Source organism: Papilio polytes, unplaced genomic scaffold (genome assembly GCF_000836215.1).
Source record: "Papilio polytes unplaced genomic scaffold, Ppol_1.0 DF821400.1, whole genome shotgun sequence".
Lineage (NCBI taxonomy): Eukaryota > Metazoa > Arthropoda > Insecta > Lepidoptera > Papilionidae > Papilio > Papilio polytes.
The window spans coordinates 2,108,520-2,130,245 of NW_013527804.1; the positions used below are offsets into that span (position 1 = coordinate 2,108,520).

The following is a 21,726-nucleotide window of genomic DNA, read 5'->3' on the forward strand; positions in this document are numbered from 1 at the left end:
ATTTTGTAAGCAACGCTTTACGTGGTTTATGTATAACAAAATAAAAATGTGTTAAAAAAACTTAGTTAATGATTACATATATAAAAAAAAAAAGAAAAACTTACATTTTAAGTTGTTTCTTATGTGAAAATTCTGCTGTGTTGCTTGTGGCCAAAAACATTTGAATAAAAGAATAAATGTCTACACGTCACCTTCGTACAATGTGTCAGTGTGCTGTCAAAAAAATTTAAACAAGAAAATTGTGAAAATATCAGTCAATATTTATAATACAAAATGGTAATAATGTGATTTAAATGTATTATAATCAATCCTGCATATATTTCACATGAAGTACTAAAAGAATTATTGAGACAAACTTATTGTAAATGACTTAAATTTAAAATGTCTGTCCGGCACAAGTGTTTTAATACTCAATGTATGTTTTTATTTAATTTCAGGTACTTATAGCTGCAACAGTATGTACGAAAGCAGGGAAAGGTGTGTTATACAGCTAACATTTGTTATTGCATTAATTCAATAAAGAATTCGTGCTTAAATATTTATTATTTAAATTTTAGCGTTAGTGTCCCGACAGTTTGTGGAGATGACGAAAGCACGTATAGAAGGATTATTAGCGGCTTTTCCAAAACTAATGACTGGTGGAAGGCAACATACTTTTGTCGAAACAGAATCTGTCAGGTATATAATTACAATTTTATTACAATTACATTTGGTTATAAACATATTCTGTTATTGTATTTGTGCTTTTAGATATGTGTACCAGCCATTAGATAAACTGTATATGTTGCTGATAACTACTAAGGCTAGTAACATCTTAGAGGACTTGGAAACATTGCGGTTGTTTAGTAGAGTTGTAAGTAAAAGTTAATTTCTCATTAAGACTTGTGTTGCAATATGGTTAAAGATATACACTATATGTGAAAACAATTGAACTCCATAAATTATGCAAAAAAATATATCTAAACCAAAGTGATGAATGTGCTAGACTCTTCTTGCATTTCATTTTAATATGTGAGTATTGTAGGCAATTAAAAGGGTTAAGAAGTTCTTCATCACCAGCTCACTATACGTCCCCACCGAGGGGCTCGGAGCCTACCCTAAAGTTAGGGGGACTAGGCCATAGTCAACCACGCTGGCCAAGTGCGGGTTGGTTGACTTCACACAAATCTTTGAATTTCTTCGCTGATATGTGCAGGTTGCATCACGATGTTTTCCTTTACCGTAAGAACGTCGGGTAAATTATGTACATATGAAAATTCGAAAAATTGAAAATCACATTGGTACATGGCGGCGGGATTCGAACCCAAGACCTGTAGATTACAAGTCAAGTGCTTAAACCACTGAGCCACCGACGCTCTAAGAAAGAAGTTATTTTAAATTAATTTTGTATAACCATTCAAATTGTTTTACAGTATTAATACATTTATTACTTTAAAAGTAAGTGAAGAATCTGAGCAACTATATCTTAACATCATCATCATTGTCTTGTGTTCTTCCAGGCGTTATATCTATGCCAAAATTCATCAAGATCCATTCAGCCTTTTAGGCTACAAACTTTAACAAACATCCATCTAAACTTTCACATTTAAAATATTAATCAAGATTTATTTATTTCATAACAGGTGCCCGAATATTGCACTCAACTAACAGAGATGGAAGTATTGAACCAAGCATTCAATTTGCTGTTTGCATTTGATGAGATTGTTGCACTTGGCTACAGGGAGAGTGTCAACTTGGCGCAGGTAACAATTACAGACAAGTTGTTATTTATCAATCTGTCCAGAATTAAAAAAAAAACTAACTATCCTATGTTTTTTTAGATATCTATACTATTATAATAAAGCGTAAAGACACACTTCTTTGTTGCCTAAGATGTCAGCAATTACAGCATATTTTTCAATAATTCTTTTAATAAAAAGCCCTACACTTATGTCACACTTTAGGCTAATTTTTTCACGCCATTAAGATCAGGGGGTAAATATTTTGGATAAAAACCCTAATGTGGGAAAGAGACCATAAGTTGCTGCCAACATCAAGGAAGCAAGGTTGTCATCATGTCATGTCATTTTGACATTTGCAATTTATAATTTGACAAATGTTAAAAATAAAATAAAATTTTATGTGGATGAAGCCGCACGGGTACAGCTAGTTGTTTTATATCTATGCAAAACTTTACAGAGATTCATTCAATAATCTGTGTTTCTGAAGTTACCATTTATTTTATAATTACCTAGTAATTTATGGAGTAAACTCAACTTATATAGTTCGGAAACAGATTTGAGGAAGTTATTGCACAGAAAATACCAACTAATGGTTAAAAGTAACTGGGAAACTGGCCATGGGTTTGGAGATACAAATACATAGTAACAAATATTCATAAAAACTTCACATTTATAATATTAAAGATATATTGATGAACTTTATAAGGTTTTTTTAATCGTGTTTGATTTTAGGTTCGGTCATTTGTTGAAATGGACTCTCACGAAGAGAAGATATACCAAGCAGTGAGACAGGTAAGGAACGAAATTGAAATAGTTTAGAAGGAGATACATGGAATTTTCTGCCCCGCACAGCCGCGTGGAACGGTATGTCCTCGGCGGTATTTCCAAACCAATACAACTTAGGGTCCTTCAAGAAGCGAGCCAACACTTTCCTCAAAGGCCGGCAACGCATCTGTAGTTCCTCTGGTGTTTCAGATGTCCATATTGTTTTATTTATTATTGAATAATTGTAGACTCAAGAACGTGAGGCTGCGAATCGTATGCGAGAACGCGCTAAGGAGTTGCAGAGAGAGAAACTTGAGGCAGCAAAACGCGGACAGCCGCCACGCTCCAGCTCCGCATTCAGTAACTCTATATATCTATATATTCTATCTATACTATTATTATAAAGAGGACAGATTTGGATTTTTGGATGTATTGAAATAACTCAAAACTACTGGTCCAGTTTTTATAATTTTTTCTCCGTTAAAAAAGTTTTAAAAAGTACATGTGATAATTTTAATTTTAGTTGGAAACTGTATTCTATATATTGAAAAAAAACTGAGTTCAGTGATGCATGCTAATTTATTAAACAAAAAAAAACACTATTATTTCATTCTCTACTGTTGATTAATTTAAGAAATAAATATTAACAATTCCAAGGCGGTGGTTTCGGTAATTCGTCACTGGCTTCAGTGACAATGCCAGCGAGCTCGCCAGCAGCTGAGAAGTTGCCCTCCACACCCGTTAGAGAAACGTAAGTATTACTGAATCATTATAGACTTAGGAAACTCGATTGACTTGTTAAAAATGGTTGCGGTGTGAATTGAAACGACCAGTATGTGCTTACTAAGTGACATATATATATATTTCTCTTTTCTGTTCACATTTTTATAATTGACTTATCAAAAAAGGAACATGTCATAATCAAAACTTGATAAATATAAAAAAAAACCTTCGATACCTTGCACATATAACCTCGTTTCTATTGTTCTAAGTTTTATATTGATTACTAGCTTTTTCCCGCGACTCTCTCCGCGTGGAATTAAAAAAACAAAAGCAAGTTGTTTATGTGTTTTTCCAGACTACTACATCTATGCCAAATTTCATCGAGATCCCTTCAGTCGTTGATGCTATAAACTCGAAACATCCATCCATCTAAACTTTCCCATTTATAATATTAGTAAGATTAGTAGGTTTAGTAAGATTGCATGCTTGTCCAGTCAAGCGGCCAGTACAGCTATGAAGCTGTCTTCTCGCGGCGCGGATGTAGATTCATTCGTGTCTCGACTGGCCAAGGAAGGAGACGTGGCTGCGCTCGCGCCGCAGGTTACAGCTGTCGCTAAGGATAAGGCACCTATTCCATCCGATCATAAAGAGTAAGAAAACTACTAATAAATTTAACTGAACTATAATGTACCTTTGTCCATATAAGGATGATTAGTTTGAAGATTTAATTAGGGTTGTGTAAAATCAAGTATGAATATATCGATTATCGATTTTAACTGTTGTTGAAATCGATAAATTTTTAGTTATACATTAAGGATCAAAATAATAAAACAACATTATTATTACATTGTTATTTAAAGCCAAATAAATAATGACAAATACAAGGAATAATTTAGAAGATATTTATTACTAATACAGTTGTAGATAATCTAAGTAGAATTTATTAATATTGTTATTATCGTTATCACTGTATTCAATTATGGAACTTTCCTTTAATTTGAATAATACAATAATAATTTTTGTTCGATATTTTTTTTATGTTTAAGCAGAATATCGATAGTTCATAGTTCGATATGTTCCGTCACTATACAACCTTATCTTCATAGAAATTTTATTAGAAACTTCGTATGCGTATTTATCATAATCAAATTTAAATTAACTATATTAATATTATATTTACAAAGTAATGTATCTCTTCCAGTGTGCATTTACGTTTTGAAGAACGTTTGAGTCTGACTCTAGGACGTGATGGAGATATACAGAACTTTGAACTCTCAGGTAATTGTTTTGGGCAGAGATTAAAACTATATATAGAGGAGGCATAGTTGACACTTTACTTCTATTTTCATATAATCTCAATAACGCAATCTATTGATGTTACCGCATATTAATGTAATTTCAGTCCCTTTCCCTTTCCACTCTTTTCTTAAGAGGAAAGGATGGGAAGGAAAAATGGATTTGACAGTGGAGATACATAGGGGAAATGTCCTCTTTATGTGCGTGTCCTCCGTCAATGAAGGCTAGGCAACGCATCTGCAATTGCAGATGTCTATGGACAGCGTTCGCTTGCCGTTTTGGTGGATTCAGGCCGTTTGCTCGTTTGCCACCTTATACTATATAAAAAAAATTACATTTAAATTGAAACCAATAGGTGTTTATATTTTATTTTCTGACACTTTAGTTTATTTAAAAAAAAAATGAGCTTGTATTGTAAACTTGACAAAATGTAGTACCTTTCAAAGAAAGTACCGGTGTAAAAATGTTCACTGCCTCGTCTATATATTAAATGTCTTTGGTTATTGAGTGTATTTTTTACAATATTTTTTATTTTTATTTATTGTTATGTTTTGTTCAGGTTTATTGACTCTGCGCATAGAAAACGAGCAGTTCGGACGTATTCATGTGCATGTTGATAACAAGGATACAAGACCACTACAGTTGCAGGTTAGTAGAAATATACCTTACAATTTGAAATAAAAATAGAAATAGAAATAATTTTATTGAAAAATAAGAGATTACAATTACAGTTATACCAATTAAAAGAAAAATACAAATTTAATGAATATAAATGTACTTTACCGTTACAATTATAGTTTTTCTCTTTATAATATTAGTATTTTGTTATAAATAAAACACTGGTTACTTTAAAAAATAATTTTAATATGAGTGGGAAAATTAAGAATAAAGTCTGGCAGTATACAAACGGGCAGAGTAACAACACTATCTATACTTTTATAATAAAGCGCAAACACACAATTCTTTGTTGCCTAAGATGTCAGCAATTACAGCATATTTTTGAATAATTCTTTTTTAATAAAAAGCTCTACACTTATGTCACGTTTTAGTCTATATATTTTCACGACATTAAATTTAGGGGGTAAATATTTTGGATAAAAACCCTAATGTGGGGAGCACACCATAAGTTGCTGTCAACATCAAGGAAGTAAGATTGCTACGGTTTGTCATGTTATGTCATTTTGACATTTGCTATTGATAATTAGACAAATATAAACAATAAAATAAAATTTCATAATTTAATGCGGATGATGTCGCACGGGAACAGCTAGTTGTCTATAAAATCTTGAACCAAACTGGACGAGACTGACCTGGATTCTAGCTTTTATGTACGCGCCTACTCAAGTGGGATGTTCAGTGTTGTCATCTAAATGCAGTGTCGTAACTTCATGCGGTGTTGCCATCCTTCGGTGTTTTCTTCTAACAATAGATTATTTAATGTTAAATGGTATTTCAGACTCACCCCAACGTTGACAAGGAGGCGTTCAGGTCCAGCGGGGTGGTGGGGCTGAAGCAGGTGCAACGCCCCTTCCCCCTGCACAGCGACGTTGGAGTCCTCAAGTGGAGGCTTACCGGCAATGATGATAAACTGCCTCCACTTTCAGGTATTTTTATACTTTTTATCATAAGGAGGTTTTCCGTTTACTGTCTTAGAATATTAAAAAATATTTGTGTTATTTCAGTAAACTGTTGGCCGTCGGAGGGCGCTGGCGGCGGCTGTGACGTCAACATCGAGTACGAGCTGGAACAGGACCATTTAGTGTTGACAGATGTCGTCATCAATATTCCATTGCCGTGAGTGACGTCATATGTTTATTACAAGCATTCGCACAGGAATCCGCGTGGAATTAAAAAAAAGAATAAAAAACATACAGACAAGTTGAGCACCTCCTTCTTTTGGGAAATCGGTCAAAAAAACATAAGTAGGTAACCTATGTGTTCTTCCAGAATATGTTCTACATTTGTGCCAATTTTTTTCGGAATCCGTACAGCTGTTTTGGCTCCAAACTCTAACAAATGGCCATCAATCTATACTTCCGCATTTATAATATTAGTAAGATAATAAAATGTAAAATGTTAGCACATTTTTGAATAATAATCATTTATTAAAAGCCCTGCACTTTTATCACTCTATAGGCAAAATAAAATAATTAAAAAAATATGTTTTTTGTTTGTTTCTATTTTTGTTCTTCTTTTGTACTTAAAGGTTTTCTTGTTAGTTGATTTTCGAAAAAAGGCCCATTTTTGTACAACTTCTTTACTTACACAAAATGTAATTTTCTGTATAGATCTGGCAACACATCGTTAGTCGTCCACCAATGGGAGGGCAGCTACACTCAGAAGGGCCGCACTCTGCTCTGGAGCATTCCGGTTGTTAATAAACAGCAAAAATCTGCAAGCTTGGAGTTCACGTAAGTAATATACTAGAATAAGTTTCTTTAAGTGTCAATTTTAGATGTCTCTTAAATATTTTTAATGAGCAGGGATACCACGCAGTGCGGCTTAACTCTTTCGTGTTTCTTTAAATGAAATAATAATATTTTATTAATTTACATTAAAACTGAAATTAAAAGGTAAATATTTAAATCATGTGAATTTTAATAAATTTAAAAAAAAATCATCACAGTTAATGAAAACGTTCTCTAGTATTACTAAAAGGCCTTCGGAATGTTCTTCCGTCTTATTATTCCAGGAAGTACGATCCATTACTAATACAACTGATAGAAAGAGATAGATAATAGTTTGACAACTCCTTAGTCGTTTTTAAGATGAATACTGTACTAAAAGTAAAACATGTAGAATATATTCATTAGAGTTATTTATTTTAATTAAGGCAATATAATTTAATAATTTTTTAATGTAGTGTAACACCGGCGATTCCGAACGATTTCTTCCCGATAACTGTCACTTGGACGTCAGACACGTCGTTGGCGCAACTCACAGCTGTCAAAGTGACGCAAGCTGAAGACGGCTCCCCTGTTGATTTCTCGCAGGATATCAGCTTCCGTCCGGATAAATACGAAGTCGTTTAAATAATCAATTTCTAATAAGCTTTTTAGAGGTAAGGTTAATTTTTATTATAAAATTATTTACGTGTTACTTGTCAAAAGAATATTAATAAATTTCGCGCCGTTATACTTAGAGATTGTTAAATAAATAACTTTAAAACAACATTATCACTATCGTTAAAAATCTTCCATGTCTTAAAATGAAAATTTTTCATTCACAGCACATAAATATAGTATATTTATAGATTAAAAATATTTTTAAACTCTGTTTGACTTTTAGGTTACTTTTGCATATTACAATAATGTATGTTTGAATTATGAAATATATAATTTTAGCAATAAAATGTGTTTTATTTCATTCATAAAACTGAAATGTTAAGGCTGTGGTTTATTTCGTTGTTACTATTTATTGTATTGATAAGATGTTATTTTTGTAGGAGAAATATATTTTTTACTCGACCCCGAAGAAAAACAAATGATTTATATAGAAAAAGTCAAACTGGTAAGTTGATAGTGAGTAAATTCTCCTGTTATTATATTCCACTGGCAAAATAGAAACGGCGAAAATAAATATAAGTCTATAAAACCAGAGACAATCAATCTTGTACAGTTTTTTTTTTTAATGAAACCTGTTAAAAAAAACAATTACCTATTTTGAAGCCAAAAATTCAATAGTTGATTTTGAATTTGTATATTATGAGTTCATAATACAATAATTTACAACGATTTAATTATTTTCATTTTATAGTATAGGGTGACTAGGGTGGAAAGAGGGAGAGGACTAAAATTAGGCCTCATGCACATTATCAGACGAAAAGTTTAATTATTTTCACTTCACAACTATTTTCTGCGTATTTATGTAACCAAAATAAATTGCAGTATTCACAGCACTGAGTAACTATGAGATAGATTCGACTCCAGTTGCGGAAAAGAGATATAGATGGATAGCGCGGGTAGTCCACTCTCGAAATTACAACTACCCGCACATGTGTACCGCAGTGTGCATTGATACACGGATATTTATAACTGCCGCTGCTTGTATATCCACGTACGTCTACTTTAAATGTTAGTATAGGAAAAACACATGCCAGTATAATAAGGTAGTATTAGCATAGCTACTGGCCCAATGAGTTCACATCTGTAGCTGGCACATGTCAGTATTGGACATGCAAGTATGCTACTTGCTTGTGTATTACCAGCCTAATAGCATTAGAAGTTGTATTAGCTGTTGCTCGCGACTTCGCTCGCGTAAATTAAAAAAATAATACAAAGTATAGCCTATGTTACTCACAGATAAATTACCTTTCTAATGGTGAAAGAATTTTTAACATCGTCCCAGTAGTTTTTGCGTGAATCAAATACATACAAAAATAAAAATATTTCCTCTTAATAATATCAAGTATAGATTAAAAAATACTGTAGGTAAAGTAAACATAAAGAAATGTAGACGATATTTGAGATTTCAAATAATTATATTTCAGATTAAAAGTGGTTCAGACATCAATAATTTACCAATATGGCCGTCTACACGCGATAGCTTTTGTCGTGCCATCGAACGGTTCACAGCAAGCGTTTGATGATATTGGCTTTATAATTGTTGTGAAAGACAAGGCTATGAGATGGCGGACGATCGATATATTCGATACAGTTAACCGGACTGATGATAATTTTGAGTGGTTCGCAGAAATATTTGATAATGATGAGATTGAGCATAAAGTTGTGGGATATACTGTTCCAAAGGTAATATAGATTTTACAATATTTGGATGTAGTTAATTCACTTAGAATATGCTCGGAGTCTACCCTAAGTTAGGGTTGACTAGGCCATAGTTAACCACATTGACCCACTGCGAATTGACTTCACATATCTTTGAATTTCTTTGCCATTATGTGCAGGTTACATTACGATGTTTTCCTTCATGGTATAGATTCGAATCTGGACGTATATAGTTTGGTCAGATATAAACTAATTTATTTATATTTTTTAACAGATTATACACCATCTAGTAATACCAGATAAACAATTTTACCTCACGGAATTACCTGTTGTAGTTAACATAAATCTATGTCCATCAATATTGACGTTCAACAATCTGATATCCGGTTTCTACACGCCTTGTTATCATTCCTGTTCGGTTCCGGATTATGAGATGGGGGCGAAATCTTGCTCGTCGTACCACGGGGTAGAGGGAGCTGCGGTGTTCAATGTTGCCAGTAACAAGTTGCTCGGTGTTGCCACCTGGGGCCCGACTAATATGAAACCATTGCCAGTAGGTTTTGCAGTGCCAAATTCGGAGAACTTTTATGAAGATTATATTTGCGCGAAAAGAATACGTGATGATGAAAGTAATCATGAATCTGGATATCAGAAACTTTGTGATGGATAATTAATTAAAATGGTTACTTAAATGCCAGGAATAACTATTGGATAGTTCATAACACCATTGGCCTTTGACAAAATACAAAAATAAAAACAAATTATTGGTTTGAACTTTTTAATTTCTTAAATCAATGTGCAAAAAAAATCATTGTATCTTAAATTAAAAGAAATATATCTAGGAATCTTCAATTGGAAAATTAAACTTAAAACTAGATGAAGAAAATGTGAACTTAAAATTTTTCTGTTCACTTTTTACACTTACTTCTTTTTTGTCATCATTTTTTTCTACACTGGCAACATCAGGTGATAATTGATTGTCTGTTTCTGAACTATTAATGTTGCCAGAATTATCAGTAGTGTTGCTATTATCTATATTTTCAGGAGGTATATTAAAATTAAATCTAAAAGATTCATCACCAGTCGCAAGAAATGCTGACTTTCTCAAAAATGTAGCCTTTGGTGTTACTGGGCTGTCAGATATTTTGAATTTACTTGCCACTGCAAAGGAAATTAAATTGTTATTAAGAAATGATATCTAATTTCATGATTATAATTCATATCTATTTATTGATATCTTCAACACATTTGGTGATCCAGAAATTTTAGCACCAATCGTAAATATAAAATTTCATTCAGAACAATAGTTTTTTTATGTGGCATCTCTATAAAGAGGAGATGTAGCTAATATATAAAATCTGACAAAAAGAACAAATTTTGTAATCACCTATGTATGCTATTTGTAAGTGGAATTTCTTTATTTATGTACTTATATTATCTATTTAATGAACTGTCATTTGTGCTACGCTGTAAAGTACGGGACATACTTTTTATTAATTTCTTTTCCTCAGCTGCCATTTTAGCTCTATAGTCACCGAAATGTGTCCGCATTAGTTGTCTTTTCCTGATAATAGGTTGGTTGTTGTTTTTTAGAATTGTCAATACTTTCCATGCTTCTTGTACTGAAAAATAACATATGATTACATCAATCTCATTCTTTATTACACCATTACAAGGTATTTTATAACTCAGCTTTTGCATGAATCAATCAGCCCGAAATAAAAAACGTAAGTAAACTATGTGTTCTTCCGTACTATGTTCTATACAAACAACCATTGAACTATTCTGTGGATACCTTCTATCAAACATCCATTTATATGTCTAAATATTCACATTTAATAAGTAAGATAAAATGTAAGTTCGACACCACTTTAAGTAAAACATGTACAGTATCGAAAATATCTTTGATGAAATTTACTGTTTGTAATGTTAAGGTTATGTAAAAAAAATGTCTTAAATACTTACAATGTTTCTCGTTGCCTTTTTTCTCACGTAACGATCTCTCCAGCTGTTGTATACACCAACATAATTGTAATTGAAACTCCCTTGTAGCTTCCTCAGGATCCTTATTGTCGTTATTATCTTTATCCGATTTGTTTGCTTTTTGTATACTATTCGGTTTACCTTTACTATGTAACTTAACAGGTTTAGGCATTTTGATTATGGATTTATTAATTTTTCACAGAAAAATATAAGAATAACTTTTTAATCCCACGTTGTCTTGAATTTTTATGAAATACAATTCGTAAAATCCAGAAAATGTCGGGTGTCAAAATAAATGAAATGACAAATTGACAACGTCTAGACCAAAACTGTCAAAAACCATAAACTATGGTCATCCCTAGATGACAAATATTCGTTTTTTTAATCTAGAGCTGACTTCAAAATAGCTTAGAAACTAGTACTAAAGTATCGAAATAGTGCTAAAATATCAGTTTGTTAAGCCATTTAGTAATATACTTCAATTCCACGATCAATAGTTTCTCGTCTTATTAAGGCATATAGAATATTAAAATCGCCTTGAATGTATGAATAGCAAGTATACAAAATTACACTTACGCTTCCCTAAAAATTAGTTAAAGGCGCTTTGAAGTCACGCAAGAAGTAGCTAAAATGATGGGAGAAAAATCCATATTCGTTGATTGTGTTCTTCCATCTAAGCGTTTACTGAAATAATCAAGAATTAATTTAATGATGACGGTGCCTTACAGAGAGATCTATAGAAAATAATCTAAAGCATTCATTACAAACTTCTAATGACGACTTTAACCTTTGCCATTGATATTTTAACGATTTTGATATGCTAATTGTAGTTTCAAATCGGCTAATTTAAATAAAGAAAACGTTAATGTGTTCTTCTGTATAAGTAACCAATAAAACATCTTTGACTTTTAACCCTTGCCGTTAATCGCTTAAATATTTCTAAAACATGTCGAGAATCACTAGATAATTTAATTTAAACCGTTTCAAAATAAGAGTATTCGAATTGTAGAGACGTGTAGAAAATGATTGCACTAATGTTATTAATTTCGTTCATTAGTGATATCTTCACACTAGAGAAATATGAGTCAAAAAAAGACATAGGACAGGTAACGTTAAACGAATTAACTAGAATCACAGTGGGAAGTGGATTTAAGAATATTTATTCTACTTTTCTCCGAATTTATGGTCACTCTATGTGCAACGATTACTTTCTCTTTAAAAGTGAAATGTGCAAGTCGTTATGCGCAAGATGAAGTTTAGTAAAAAGACATGTTTTATGAAATAACTTTCGACATGTGTGAATTCAATAATATAGCCTAAAGAAATTAATTTAGGAATGAAAAAGTTAAATGTATTTTAGGAAAAAAAGAGAAGAGTGTTTTATTTACTAAGTTACTTGGTATTCGACCGAAACACTGGCCATGTTAAGAAAAAGGTACATCAAATTATCTGTTTAGTTATCTAAATTACTATTCTCTTATACCTAAATACGTTTTGTTCAACCATGTTATGTCTTAATTGCAATTAGAATTGACATAAATCATAATTTCATAACGTCGTTACGAATTTATTAATTTAGTTTTTAACCACATAAAACCACATGTAACATAGTTTTGTGTTGTTTTAACGGTTAAATGTTCTTATGTATATTATTGAGGTTTTTACTTTATTTAACGTTATGTTGGTATACTTCAGGACAGTTTGTCGTATTGATAAAATCTTCATATTGTCATTTAAAAATTCTTAATTGTTTCCTGAATAATAAAGTCTGGTATTGAAGTGGATTCAACATGTTGCATAACATAATCATTGGTATCATAACAAACTCATCATAAGGTTTAAAATTGTACAACTGCAATCTTAAAAGATGTTTGCTATGCTAGTGTGTGAATGTAAATTGTTAGTGGCGATGTGTGCGACAGATACCTGCGCATGAGCATTGCAGGTGAGTATGTACGTTATCGTGGCATGCTTTATTAAAAAAAATGATTTGAATTTTTTACAAGGAGAACCTTACAAAAGAGGCCAAACATAGGAATGAGAATTCTTCCTTTAATATAGACCGGTGATCTAGATAGGTAAAAAACAGGAGTCACTAGACGCGAAAAACCGTCTGATGCTGAAGCTGGTGATAAAAAATTTAAATACTTTAAAAAATTGTATACGAAATAACTCAAAATACAAAAGTTAAATACTTTTTCTTTAGTAATTTTTAAGCTGCTATTGCCGCTGAAATGCACGTTTAACTGGTGCCCAAACACGTTCTCTACACACGTTCCGACTGTCCCACAAGCGCAGGCTACGTAACCGTACAACCCATAGACAACACACAGCCACAGTCGACCGCGCTGGCCGACGCGGTGCACGTCTGTGCTTGCGCGCGCTTTTTGCATTTTAAAAAGTTAAACGTCAAAACTTTTCAACACACTCAATTTGAAATTTTGAACATTCAAATTTTAGGAATGTAACTGGATTATTTAAACGGAATAAACGTTTTGTGCCATAATCGCAGTGATGTTATAGTGCGAGGTAGATTGTAAGAATACAAAATGGGTGTTTTAACGAGGTTCCTCTTAGTGACCGTCTTGCTGCCTTGTGTTTTGGGCCAAGCGCAAGCCGAGTGTTTTGGTGCGGGTAGCGTCGCAGGAGCCGCTATCGGTGCTTTCCTTGGAGCCCTTTTACTGGTTGCAGCCGCTTACTACATAAGGAAACTGTATTGGAAGTCACGCAAAGGTAAGTGAGCTTGTGGTTATTATCTTGGTACTTTCGACTGTTATTTTTTTGCTTCAAACGCCTGCGGCGTTGTAAGATGAGTGTCGGCAGTCGTACCACGTACTTACCAAGACCTGAATACAATGACCTTTGTGGTTTTTTTAAACATTCCTCTTCAATACACTTAAATTAGTCGATACAAGTAATTACAATTTTGTTAAATTAGTAAGACATTGGTAGAATGTGATTTAGAAAACTAAAGTTTAGATTTACATATTGTTAGTACAAAATACTAGTGTTCCGTAGATAAGGTAGATAATTTGTTTTCCTGTCTAAGATTGTTTTACTTAAAAACATCTCAAAATATTCTACCTGCAGTGAATTATATAAAAGGGGTTCACAGAGTAGTCTCTTACGTCGTTATGTATTCGAATTTTAAACTTAAATGGTTAAGAAATTGCGTATTTTCAAAATGAGGTTTTTGTTTAATTTTTTTCCTAATTAGATGCAAACATTTTATTGAGCAAGATATAGCAAAATCCTAACAATGTACGTTCATTCATTAACAATATTTATACTGTTGCTATACAATTAACATTGGTACGGTACTCAAAATACACATAATTGAGGTGAAAATCCTCAAACGGATTTGATAATTGGATGAGAATTGAAAGTAAAATTTCAAGGACACGTAACTTTAGGCATTTGTTACACGAGAGACAAGACGAGAAATTTGAAATAGAAAACATTTTGAGTTACCACTGCTGACCAAACCTATTGTTGTCTCTTTTCCTCCTAAGCGAATGACTGAGATAACAATATGTCGATATTAAATATGTTCAAGTTACATGGTAGGCATTGAGTTCACAATGTTTGGGTTCGAAACCAATAATTGTGTGTAAGCGGATTTATTTGGCTTCGGATAATGGATTACGAATGTTACTATAACTTACAAATTCATTGGAGTAAAATCGTAATAGGCTTAACCCAAACATATTTTTAATAGACTTTTCTGACATAAACAAGATGAAAACGACAGAGACTACGACAGTTTGAAACAAAACGACATCAATTAAGGGAAACGTATCAATAAACGCATAACACTGGAAAAAGCAAATTTTAAGCTAGATTAAAAAAAAACAGAATACCAAGAGTCGGCATTAAGGCAGGGCGCAGTTGAGCGACTGTCCAGGGCTCTGTACAGAATAGCGTTAAAAAAGGGGGCTTCGTAGATATCTTGTTCAGGGCAGGCTGATATAAGTACCCGATATTTGATATGGCACGTCGGAAACTAGAGTATTCTTTTATCAGACGTGCCAACTTAATACTTATATTATTGCTTACCATTACCATTAGATCACGACAATATTTAACACCATATGAGATCGCAGTTAAGCCCTAGTTTGTTACGTTATTTTAACTGTGAAAATTTTTGGACCCATTAAACTAATGACGTCTAATTGTTTAGACATGTATTGTCGTAGGAAGTTATCTTTCTCGTATATTCCGCCGTTATATGATATCGGATACGATGACATAAACATTTTGTTGTTGTGAAAATAACGGATACTTGAATTCCATATCAATAAATTAAACGCTGTTCAGGCGACATAGCCTCGGAACTGAGTTTCCATTGTCTAAAATTAAAAAGACAAACAAGTTATATATCTCGTATCCTTTAATTTTCTCTGAAAGATTAAAGGTAACAATTTTATTATAATAAAATGTATCGGAAGTAAACCGATTTACAAAAAAAAGGTACTCAATTCATCTGTATATTTTTTTACCGACTTTCCAAAAGAAGGAGGTACTCAATTCGTCTGTATGTTTTTTCTTTTATTATTTTTATTTTTTATGTGTGTGACGGTACAACTCCGCCGCTAGTGGGCCGATTTTGATAATTCTTTTTTATCCGAAAGGTAATGCTTGCAGGTGGGTCCTATTTTGTGTGATTTTTGGAGTCAAAGACTACGACGTAGTTATTAATTTTTCTCTACACATTCTTGATGTTTGTTTATAACTTGTCAACATCCACGTCTACTGTACATAATATACTAAACTTTCACGACGGTTTCTCTTCGCTTATTGTCAGCGTTGTATATTTTAAAATTACTTTTTTTAATTTTTTTTTTAAGATTTACCCTAAGATTTTAATAGGTATTATTATTTTGGGTTTCATTAAAAAATGTTACCAAATTACTTTATTAGGACCTTTTTACTTCTAAGCGAATAGGAATGTTGGTTTAAGCTATATTTTAACGAGATAACGGTTATCCGCTAATTCCCCTAGTAGGTATGTAACATGCCTTTAACTGTATTACAGAGATAAGATAGTGAGCTCTTGTAAACATCGTTAGTCTCTAATTATACCATAGTCTCATAAAAAAACCTATTGTTATATTAGAAGGTGCTTAATAAGTAAAGTAAAGCGCATATAAACATCTTCTAACAATGATTAAGTTACGATTGTACTGCCCCTTTTTTAATAAACGAGCCATTCTGTATATGGCTTGTTTAAGCTAAAGGATACCCTTACCATAAATCCCTTCCCTTGGCAAATGTACTTCCTATTTCCATTCTTCATTCGAAGGTAAGAACGAGAAGAGAAATAGAATTGTGTTTTAGACATTTCCGACAAAATTTACAATAGGTTGATTGTTCTGATCGGTCCAACGGGTAACACACGTAGAATTTGGCCTCTGGCACTCAGTAACATGGAATAGCTTCCACTTAACGTCTGTCTTTCATACATTATTTGTACCATAATGAAGTAGAATAGATAGAATAGAATTGTCCTTTGACACGTTAAACGCTATGGGGGACACCATGTGCCGGTACTCAACTATGCGCTTGAGCCACATTATCGTTAGTCTTACCCATAGCCTGAACAGATGTGTACCCGGTGGCCTCAACAGAACAGTATGAAAAAATTTACGTGTTAAAATGGTTATTGAAACCATAGACATAAAGACAAGCTTTTTACACCTATAGTTTTGGTTACACGTTATCATGTAATGTATTCAAGAGGCAGGCTCGCATGAACGATCGACAACAATCAAACAATTACAGCTCTTGTTTCCGTGTGAAAACGCTTTAGTTATTTGAGTGGTCACACGACACTACAAACAGTGGTTCTCAAACTCCACACAAGTAATAACAAATTATATTATGACTATCGGTTGTGAAACATCTTTACAAGTTTCCAAAACATATGACCATACAAGTAAATAATAAGTACTTACTAGAAGGCTTAAAGAACGTTACACACGCCCAGTTTTATCTAAACAATCCTATCGATTCGGATCTAACAAAACTAGGCACTGTTCAGTTCTCAGTGCTGCCTACACACGTTAGATTTAATAATCTGACTATTCATATAAAACTGGATGTGTGTAGCGGGCTTAATGTAGATTAAAAAAACAATAAACGTCGCGTCGCCCCTTCATGTTTGAGTTTTTGAGTCCATGTTTGAGAAGCAATGGTTTGATCCAACGCAAAGTTATTTGTAGTATCATAAATATTTTCGTAATTACAACAAAAATTGTCTGCGTGAGCTATAATTTTGCATTGAAGTAAAAACAATATTGTTTTTTTGCGTGACTCGAAAATTACAAATTATTTACTTTAATTACAGCTGCATTCAACATTGGTAAACCTCACTTAGTAAGCTATTAAAGTCTATGCGTGTGGCAGTTCGATCATTACATTTATAGCAATACTAGCTGTTGCCCGCGATTTCGTCCGCGTAGTATTAAAAAACCGGACATTTCTCGGGGATGAACCGTATCCCATGTGTACTCTAGACTTTATTTTATATCTGTGCCAATTTTTTTTTATATTAGTAAGATATTGCAGTCATTAAAATATAGTAGTCTCACGCGACTTCGTTCGCGCGAAAATAAAGAAGTTAGTTAGCCTATGTGTTCTACATCTGTACCAATTTGCATATAATCCATGCAGTTCTGGATATACCTTCTAACAATCATCCATTCATACTTTCGCATTATAATGTTTGCTAATGAAAATATTCACAAAAACTATTAGATTTGTTAATTTCGAGTGTTACTTGAACCGTGTAGTCTCGTTTACAATTTTTAACGCAAGCGATTGTTTAATTGAATTAATTGAAAGAAAACACGAACGAATTTAAAGAATCCGTAACAGAATATTGATGTCTCTTCAGTCAACCGAAACGCACTTCCCACCGATTAACGTTTTGTACTTGGTTCGTTAAAAAACCGTATATTAACTTAAAACATAAATTAAATTTACAAAATACGTACAAACAAATAGGGAAGAAAATAATAACAGTTATTTTATAAAAGGTATTCCCATATATGTTTAGATAATTGAAGTGTAAACTGAAACTATATATGATAATAAAGCGTAAACACACACTTCTTTGTTGCCTAAGATGTCAGCAATTACAACATATTTTTGAATGATTATTTTTTTAATAAAAAGCTCTACACTTACGTCACGCTTTAGGCTATATATTTTTACGCCATTAAACCTAGGGGGCATATTTTGGATAAAATCCCTAATGTGGGAAAGAGATCATAAGTTGCTGCCAACATCAAGGAAGCAATTGTCATTTGTGCATTTGAATTTTGACATTTCATGCAGATGAAGCCGCACTAGAACATCTAGTTCTAAATAAATTACGAAATATTTATTGCCCAGTAAGCTTAGTAGAGTTTAGCAAAGTGGCGCAAACTACTTTTGTAACAAAATCACAATATTTGTATGTAGTAAACTAAACAGATTAGTAGACATTTTAAATCTTACTTTTATTGATATAATAAATGCGAAATTTTAGATGGATGGATGTTTGTTAGAGTTTGTTGTCTAATCTGCTGGATGGATCTTGATGAAATTTGCCATAGATGCACAGGATAGTCTAGAACACAAATACTTACCTCTATTTTTTTTAATTCCACGGGAACGTTTTCGCGGACGAAAGCAAGTTTCATAATAAAAATCCAAAGTCTTAAATAATTTTAGATAGTCGTTGTGTTACGTAGTTTCACAAAATTATCAAACCTAATCGATTAAATAACAATTAAAATAGAGCATAAAATTGTATAATATTAAACCACAAACCGGCACGAAATGTTATCAAAGCTAAATATATTATACTTTTCATGAAAATCCATGATATTTACCAATTTCTCACATCTCACTCTTTCAATATGTCTGTCTATCAGAATAAAACATTTGTTAAATTCTCAATTGCAAATGTCGAAATTAACGTTACCATAATAACCTCGCTTCCTTAATGTTGGCAGCTTGTTTATGGTCCCTTTCCCACATGAAGGTTTTTTTTTTCGATTTATTTAGCCATTATGTTTAACAGCGTAAAAATATATAGCCTAAATCGTGTTTTAAGTGTAGGGCTTTTAATTAAAGCGAGAATTATTCAAAAATATGCTGTGATGCTGGCATCCTACGCCACAAAGTAATGTGTGTATATGCTTTATTATATTAGTATAGGTTATGTGAATGTTTTGACGAAACACTTACCGCCATTAAAAACACAAAAAAACATATAACTTTTTGTCTAAAGTATTTGCGTAAATAAGTTCCTTGCAGTCTTATCTAACAGAACTCGTCTGTCGTTTCCCTCCATATTGAGATTTAATCGTGTTGTCGACTTTTTGACGGGATTCCTCACACAACGGTATGTTTTAATCGCAACATTCCGAGAAGTGATCTTTCTATGTGACACATTCATTTAGAAATCCGGATTTGAGTTAAACATTTTACATTTACGTCGTAGAATATTTACCTAAAGCGAGTAAGGTAACAGGGGACCTATTAAGAAATTTTGTTGGTGTACTACGTATGAAACGTAAAATTTATGAGATTACGTACGCGTGATCTCATAAATTTTCATGATAACGCCTCTGATCTTTACAAATTCTAATTAACATTATATTTATAACAAAAGTTATGAGGAAGGATAAATCGCATGTTACAAGGAGAACGTTAGTTGTGAGTGTGGAGGTACACCGGTAGAGGTAGACCTAGAAAGACATGGATGGTTTGCGTGAAAGGTGACATGATCAAAAAGAGAGTGATGACTGAGATGACGTATGATAGAGTTATTTAGAGGACTATAACCTGTTGTGCCGACCCTACGGGAGTAGGATAAGGAGGATGATTTATAACAAAAGTATAAATTAGATTTATGTAATGGTTTACATTCGGACTACAATTTTATTTTATTTCAGAAGTGCTGAATAGTCTTTAGAATTCGTTTCCAAGGATCTCTATGTCACATCGAATTTTACGTACAAGTTTGTACTGAATCTTTGCAGTTAGTGATGTTCTTTGCAGACTTGTTTGTGTATATAAAAAACTCGATTAATACAGCGAAGGATATTGATGTAAAAAGTGTCATTATGGTGTTGCCTCCTATCTTAATGCTTTGTTCTATTCCGATCTTAATGAAAAACATGTGATTAACCGCTTACAAGATTGATGCATAACTATGCGCAGGAGTATATTTAAAGCACGTTCTACAATATAGCGTAAAGTTTCCTCTTGTTTTGGTTATTGTTTTCGTAAAAATGTTGACATTTGTAAGGTAAAACCTATATCACAGTCATCACAGTGTCCAGTTTTAAGTTATTTTTTGCAGACGTAATCTGCAGTAAATTACCTTTATTAAGATCAATGGTCTATTGTTTATTTTACCTATTATATTTTAAGTAGGTACTACATTTTAAAAAGATGTAATTGAAAATTTGAACGCGCTAATGATTCTATATTAGTACAAATTCGGTCTAATTATGTTATTTTTACACAATTCTCACAAAACGTCGTATCTTTGGACCGTCAGCTTACTGGAAGAATTTTAATTGACTGAGAACTGGTATATTTCACTACGATGTAGGCCCCTTTAAGGGGTAAAAATGATATTATATCATATAGTAATGACAAAAGGTTCTAATTGGAATGGCAAACTTTTGTGGTCGAGAAATAGTGGAAGTTTTTATCCATAAAATAGGTACCATAGATTAATATCTACGACACAACAGAAACAACACTTCGAACTACAGAACTCTTGTTTTACGAATTTTAATACTGGTTTTTTAACCTATGGGTTAATTCTAATTAAACTTTTTAAAAGAGGTTCGAATTAAAAAGTTTAAGCCATAGACTATTACGTACATAAACAATTAATCTCTATTGTACGTCCTTGACATACCAGTATTATTAATTATACGCTCGATTTATGATAATGTTGACAACATTTTAATAGTAGAAGTGTATCTAATCGTATTGTGATAGTCTAGAATGCAACGTTATCTCATACGTTCGATTCAATAATAATGCGTAGTATGTACTACGAATAACCTTGAAATTTTCACTTCTAACACGATATACTAGTTAAGCATATTTGTGTACATTAACTCATTTTTATTCAAATAAATACAATATACACAAAATCTGTGTATCACATCTCGTTTAAATAATCGCTTCGTTAAAAATAACCGCCAAAAATGACGTTCCATTTTCAAATTCTTCGAACGAATAAATCTAAACAATGATAAAGGAGACTGACCCTGTTCGAAATTCAAAAACGTCGAAGGAGTTGCCCCTAAAATAAAAACAAAAGGCCTGACTAATTGTTTTGGGCGCGGTAAGGAGGACCGGTAAGAATCCTTGGCATTCGAAGGACGATGACGTCGCGGACACAGGTATGCAGTGCGGTTGGCGACAATTGGCCCGGCACATTGATTATTTTTATTTATTGTATTTGTATTTGAATCTTGTAGGGTTAATATCTTTTTCTA

General features: G+C 32.7%; 4 protein-coding genes across 4 annotated transcripts in view; 3 read left to right on the forward strand and 1 right to left on the reverse strand.

Annotated features, from left to right (window-relative positions):
- Nucleotides 1–197: 197 nt before the first annotated feature.
- On the forward strand, nucleotides 198–7,857 carry LOC106108971 (coatomer subunit delta). Its single transcript, XM_013290343.1, has 15 exons — nucleotides 198–276; nucleotides 438–477; nucleotides 558–678; nucleotides 751–853; nucleotides 1,623–1,742; nucleotides 2,454–2,513; nucleotides 2,735–2,846; nucleotides 3,144–3,237; nucleotides 3,704–3,859; nucleotides 4,411–4,487; nucleotides 5,065–5,153; nucleotides 5,962–6,109; nucleotides 6,188–6,299; nucleotides 6,794–6,916; nucleotides 7,369–7,857. The coding sequence occupies exons 1-15, from the start codon at nucleotides 274–276 to the stop codon at nucleotides 7,535–7,537; spliced, it is 1,527 nt and encodes a 508-aa protein (XP_013145797.1). The 5' UTR covers nucleotides 198–273; the 3' UTR covers nucleotides 7,538–7,857.
- A 126-nt stretch (nucleotides 7,858–7,983) lies between these two features.
- On the forward strand, nucleotides 7,984–9,899 carry LOC106108706. The gene is made up of 4 exons (XM_013289965.1): nucleotides 7,984–8,015; nucleotides 8,393–8,561; nucleotides 8,995–9,253; nucleotides 9,504–9,899. The coding sequence occupies exons 2-4, from the start codon at nucleotides 8,500–8,502 to the stop codon at nucleotides 9,897–9,899; spliced, it is 717 nt and encodes a 238-aa protein (XP_013145419.1). The 5' UTR covers nucleotides 7,984–8,015; nucleotides 8,393–8,499.
- A 132-nt stretch (nucleotides 9,900–10,031) lies between these two features.
- On the reverse strand, nucleotides 10,032–11,501 carry LOC106108795 (UPF0488 protein CG14286). Its single transcript, XM_013290070.1, has 3 exons — nucleotides 11,195–11,501; nucleotides 10,717–10,851; nucleotides 10,032–10,390 (listed from the first exon to the last, which is right to left on the reverse strand). The coding sequence occupies exons 1-3, from the start codon at nucleotides 11,382–11,384 to the stop codon at nucleotides 10,068–10,070; spliced, it is 648 nt and encodes a 215-aa protein (XP_013145524.1). The 5' UTR covers nucleotides 11,385–11,501; the 3' UTR covers nucleotides 10,032–10,067.
- A 2,036-nt stretch (nucleotides 11,502–13,537) lies between these two features.
- Nucleotides 13,538–21,726, forward strand: part of LOC106108876 — a 42,970-nt gene continuing 34,781 nt past the window's right edge. The window contains exon 1 of the mRNA XM_013290181.1: nucleotides 13,538–13,945. Coding sequence (XP_013145635.1) covers nucleotides 13,762–13,945 — 184 coding nt within the window. The 5' untranslated portion in view covers nucleotides 13,538–13,761. The remainder of the gene's footprint in view (nucleotides 13,946–21,726) is intronic.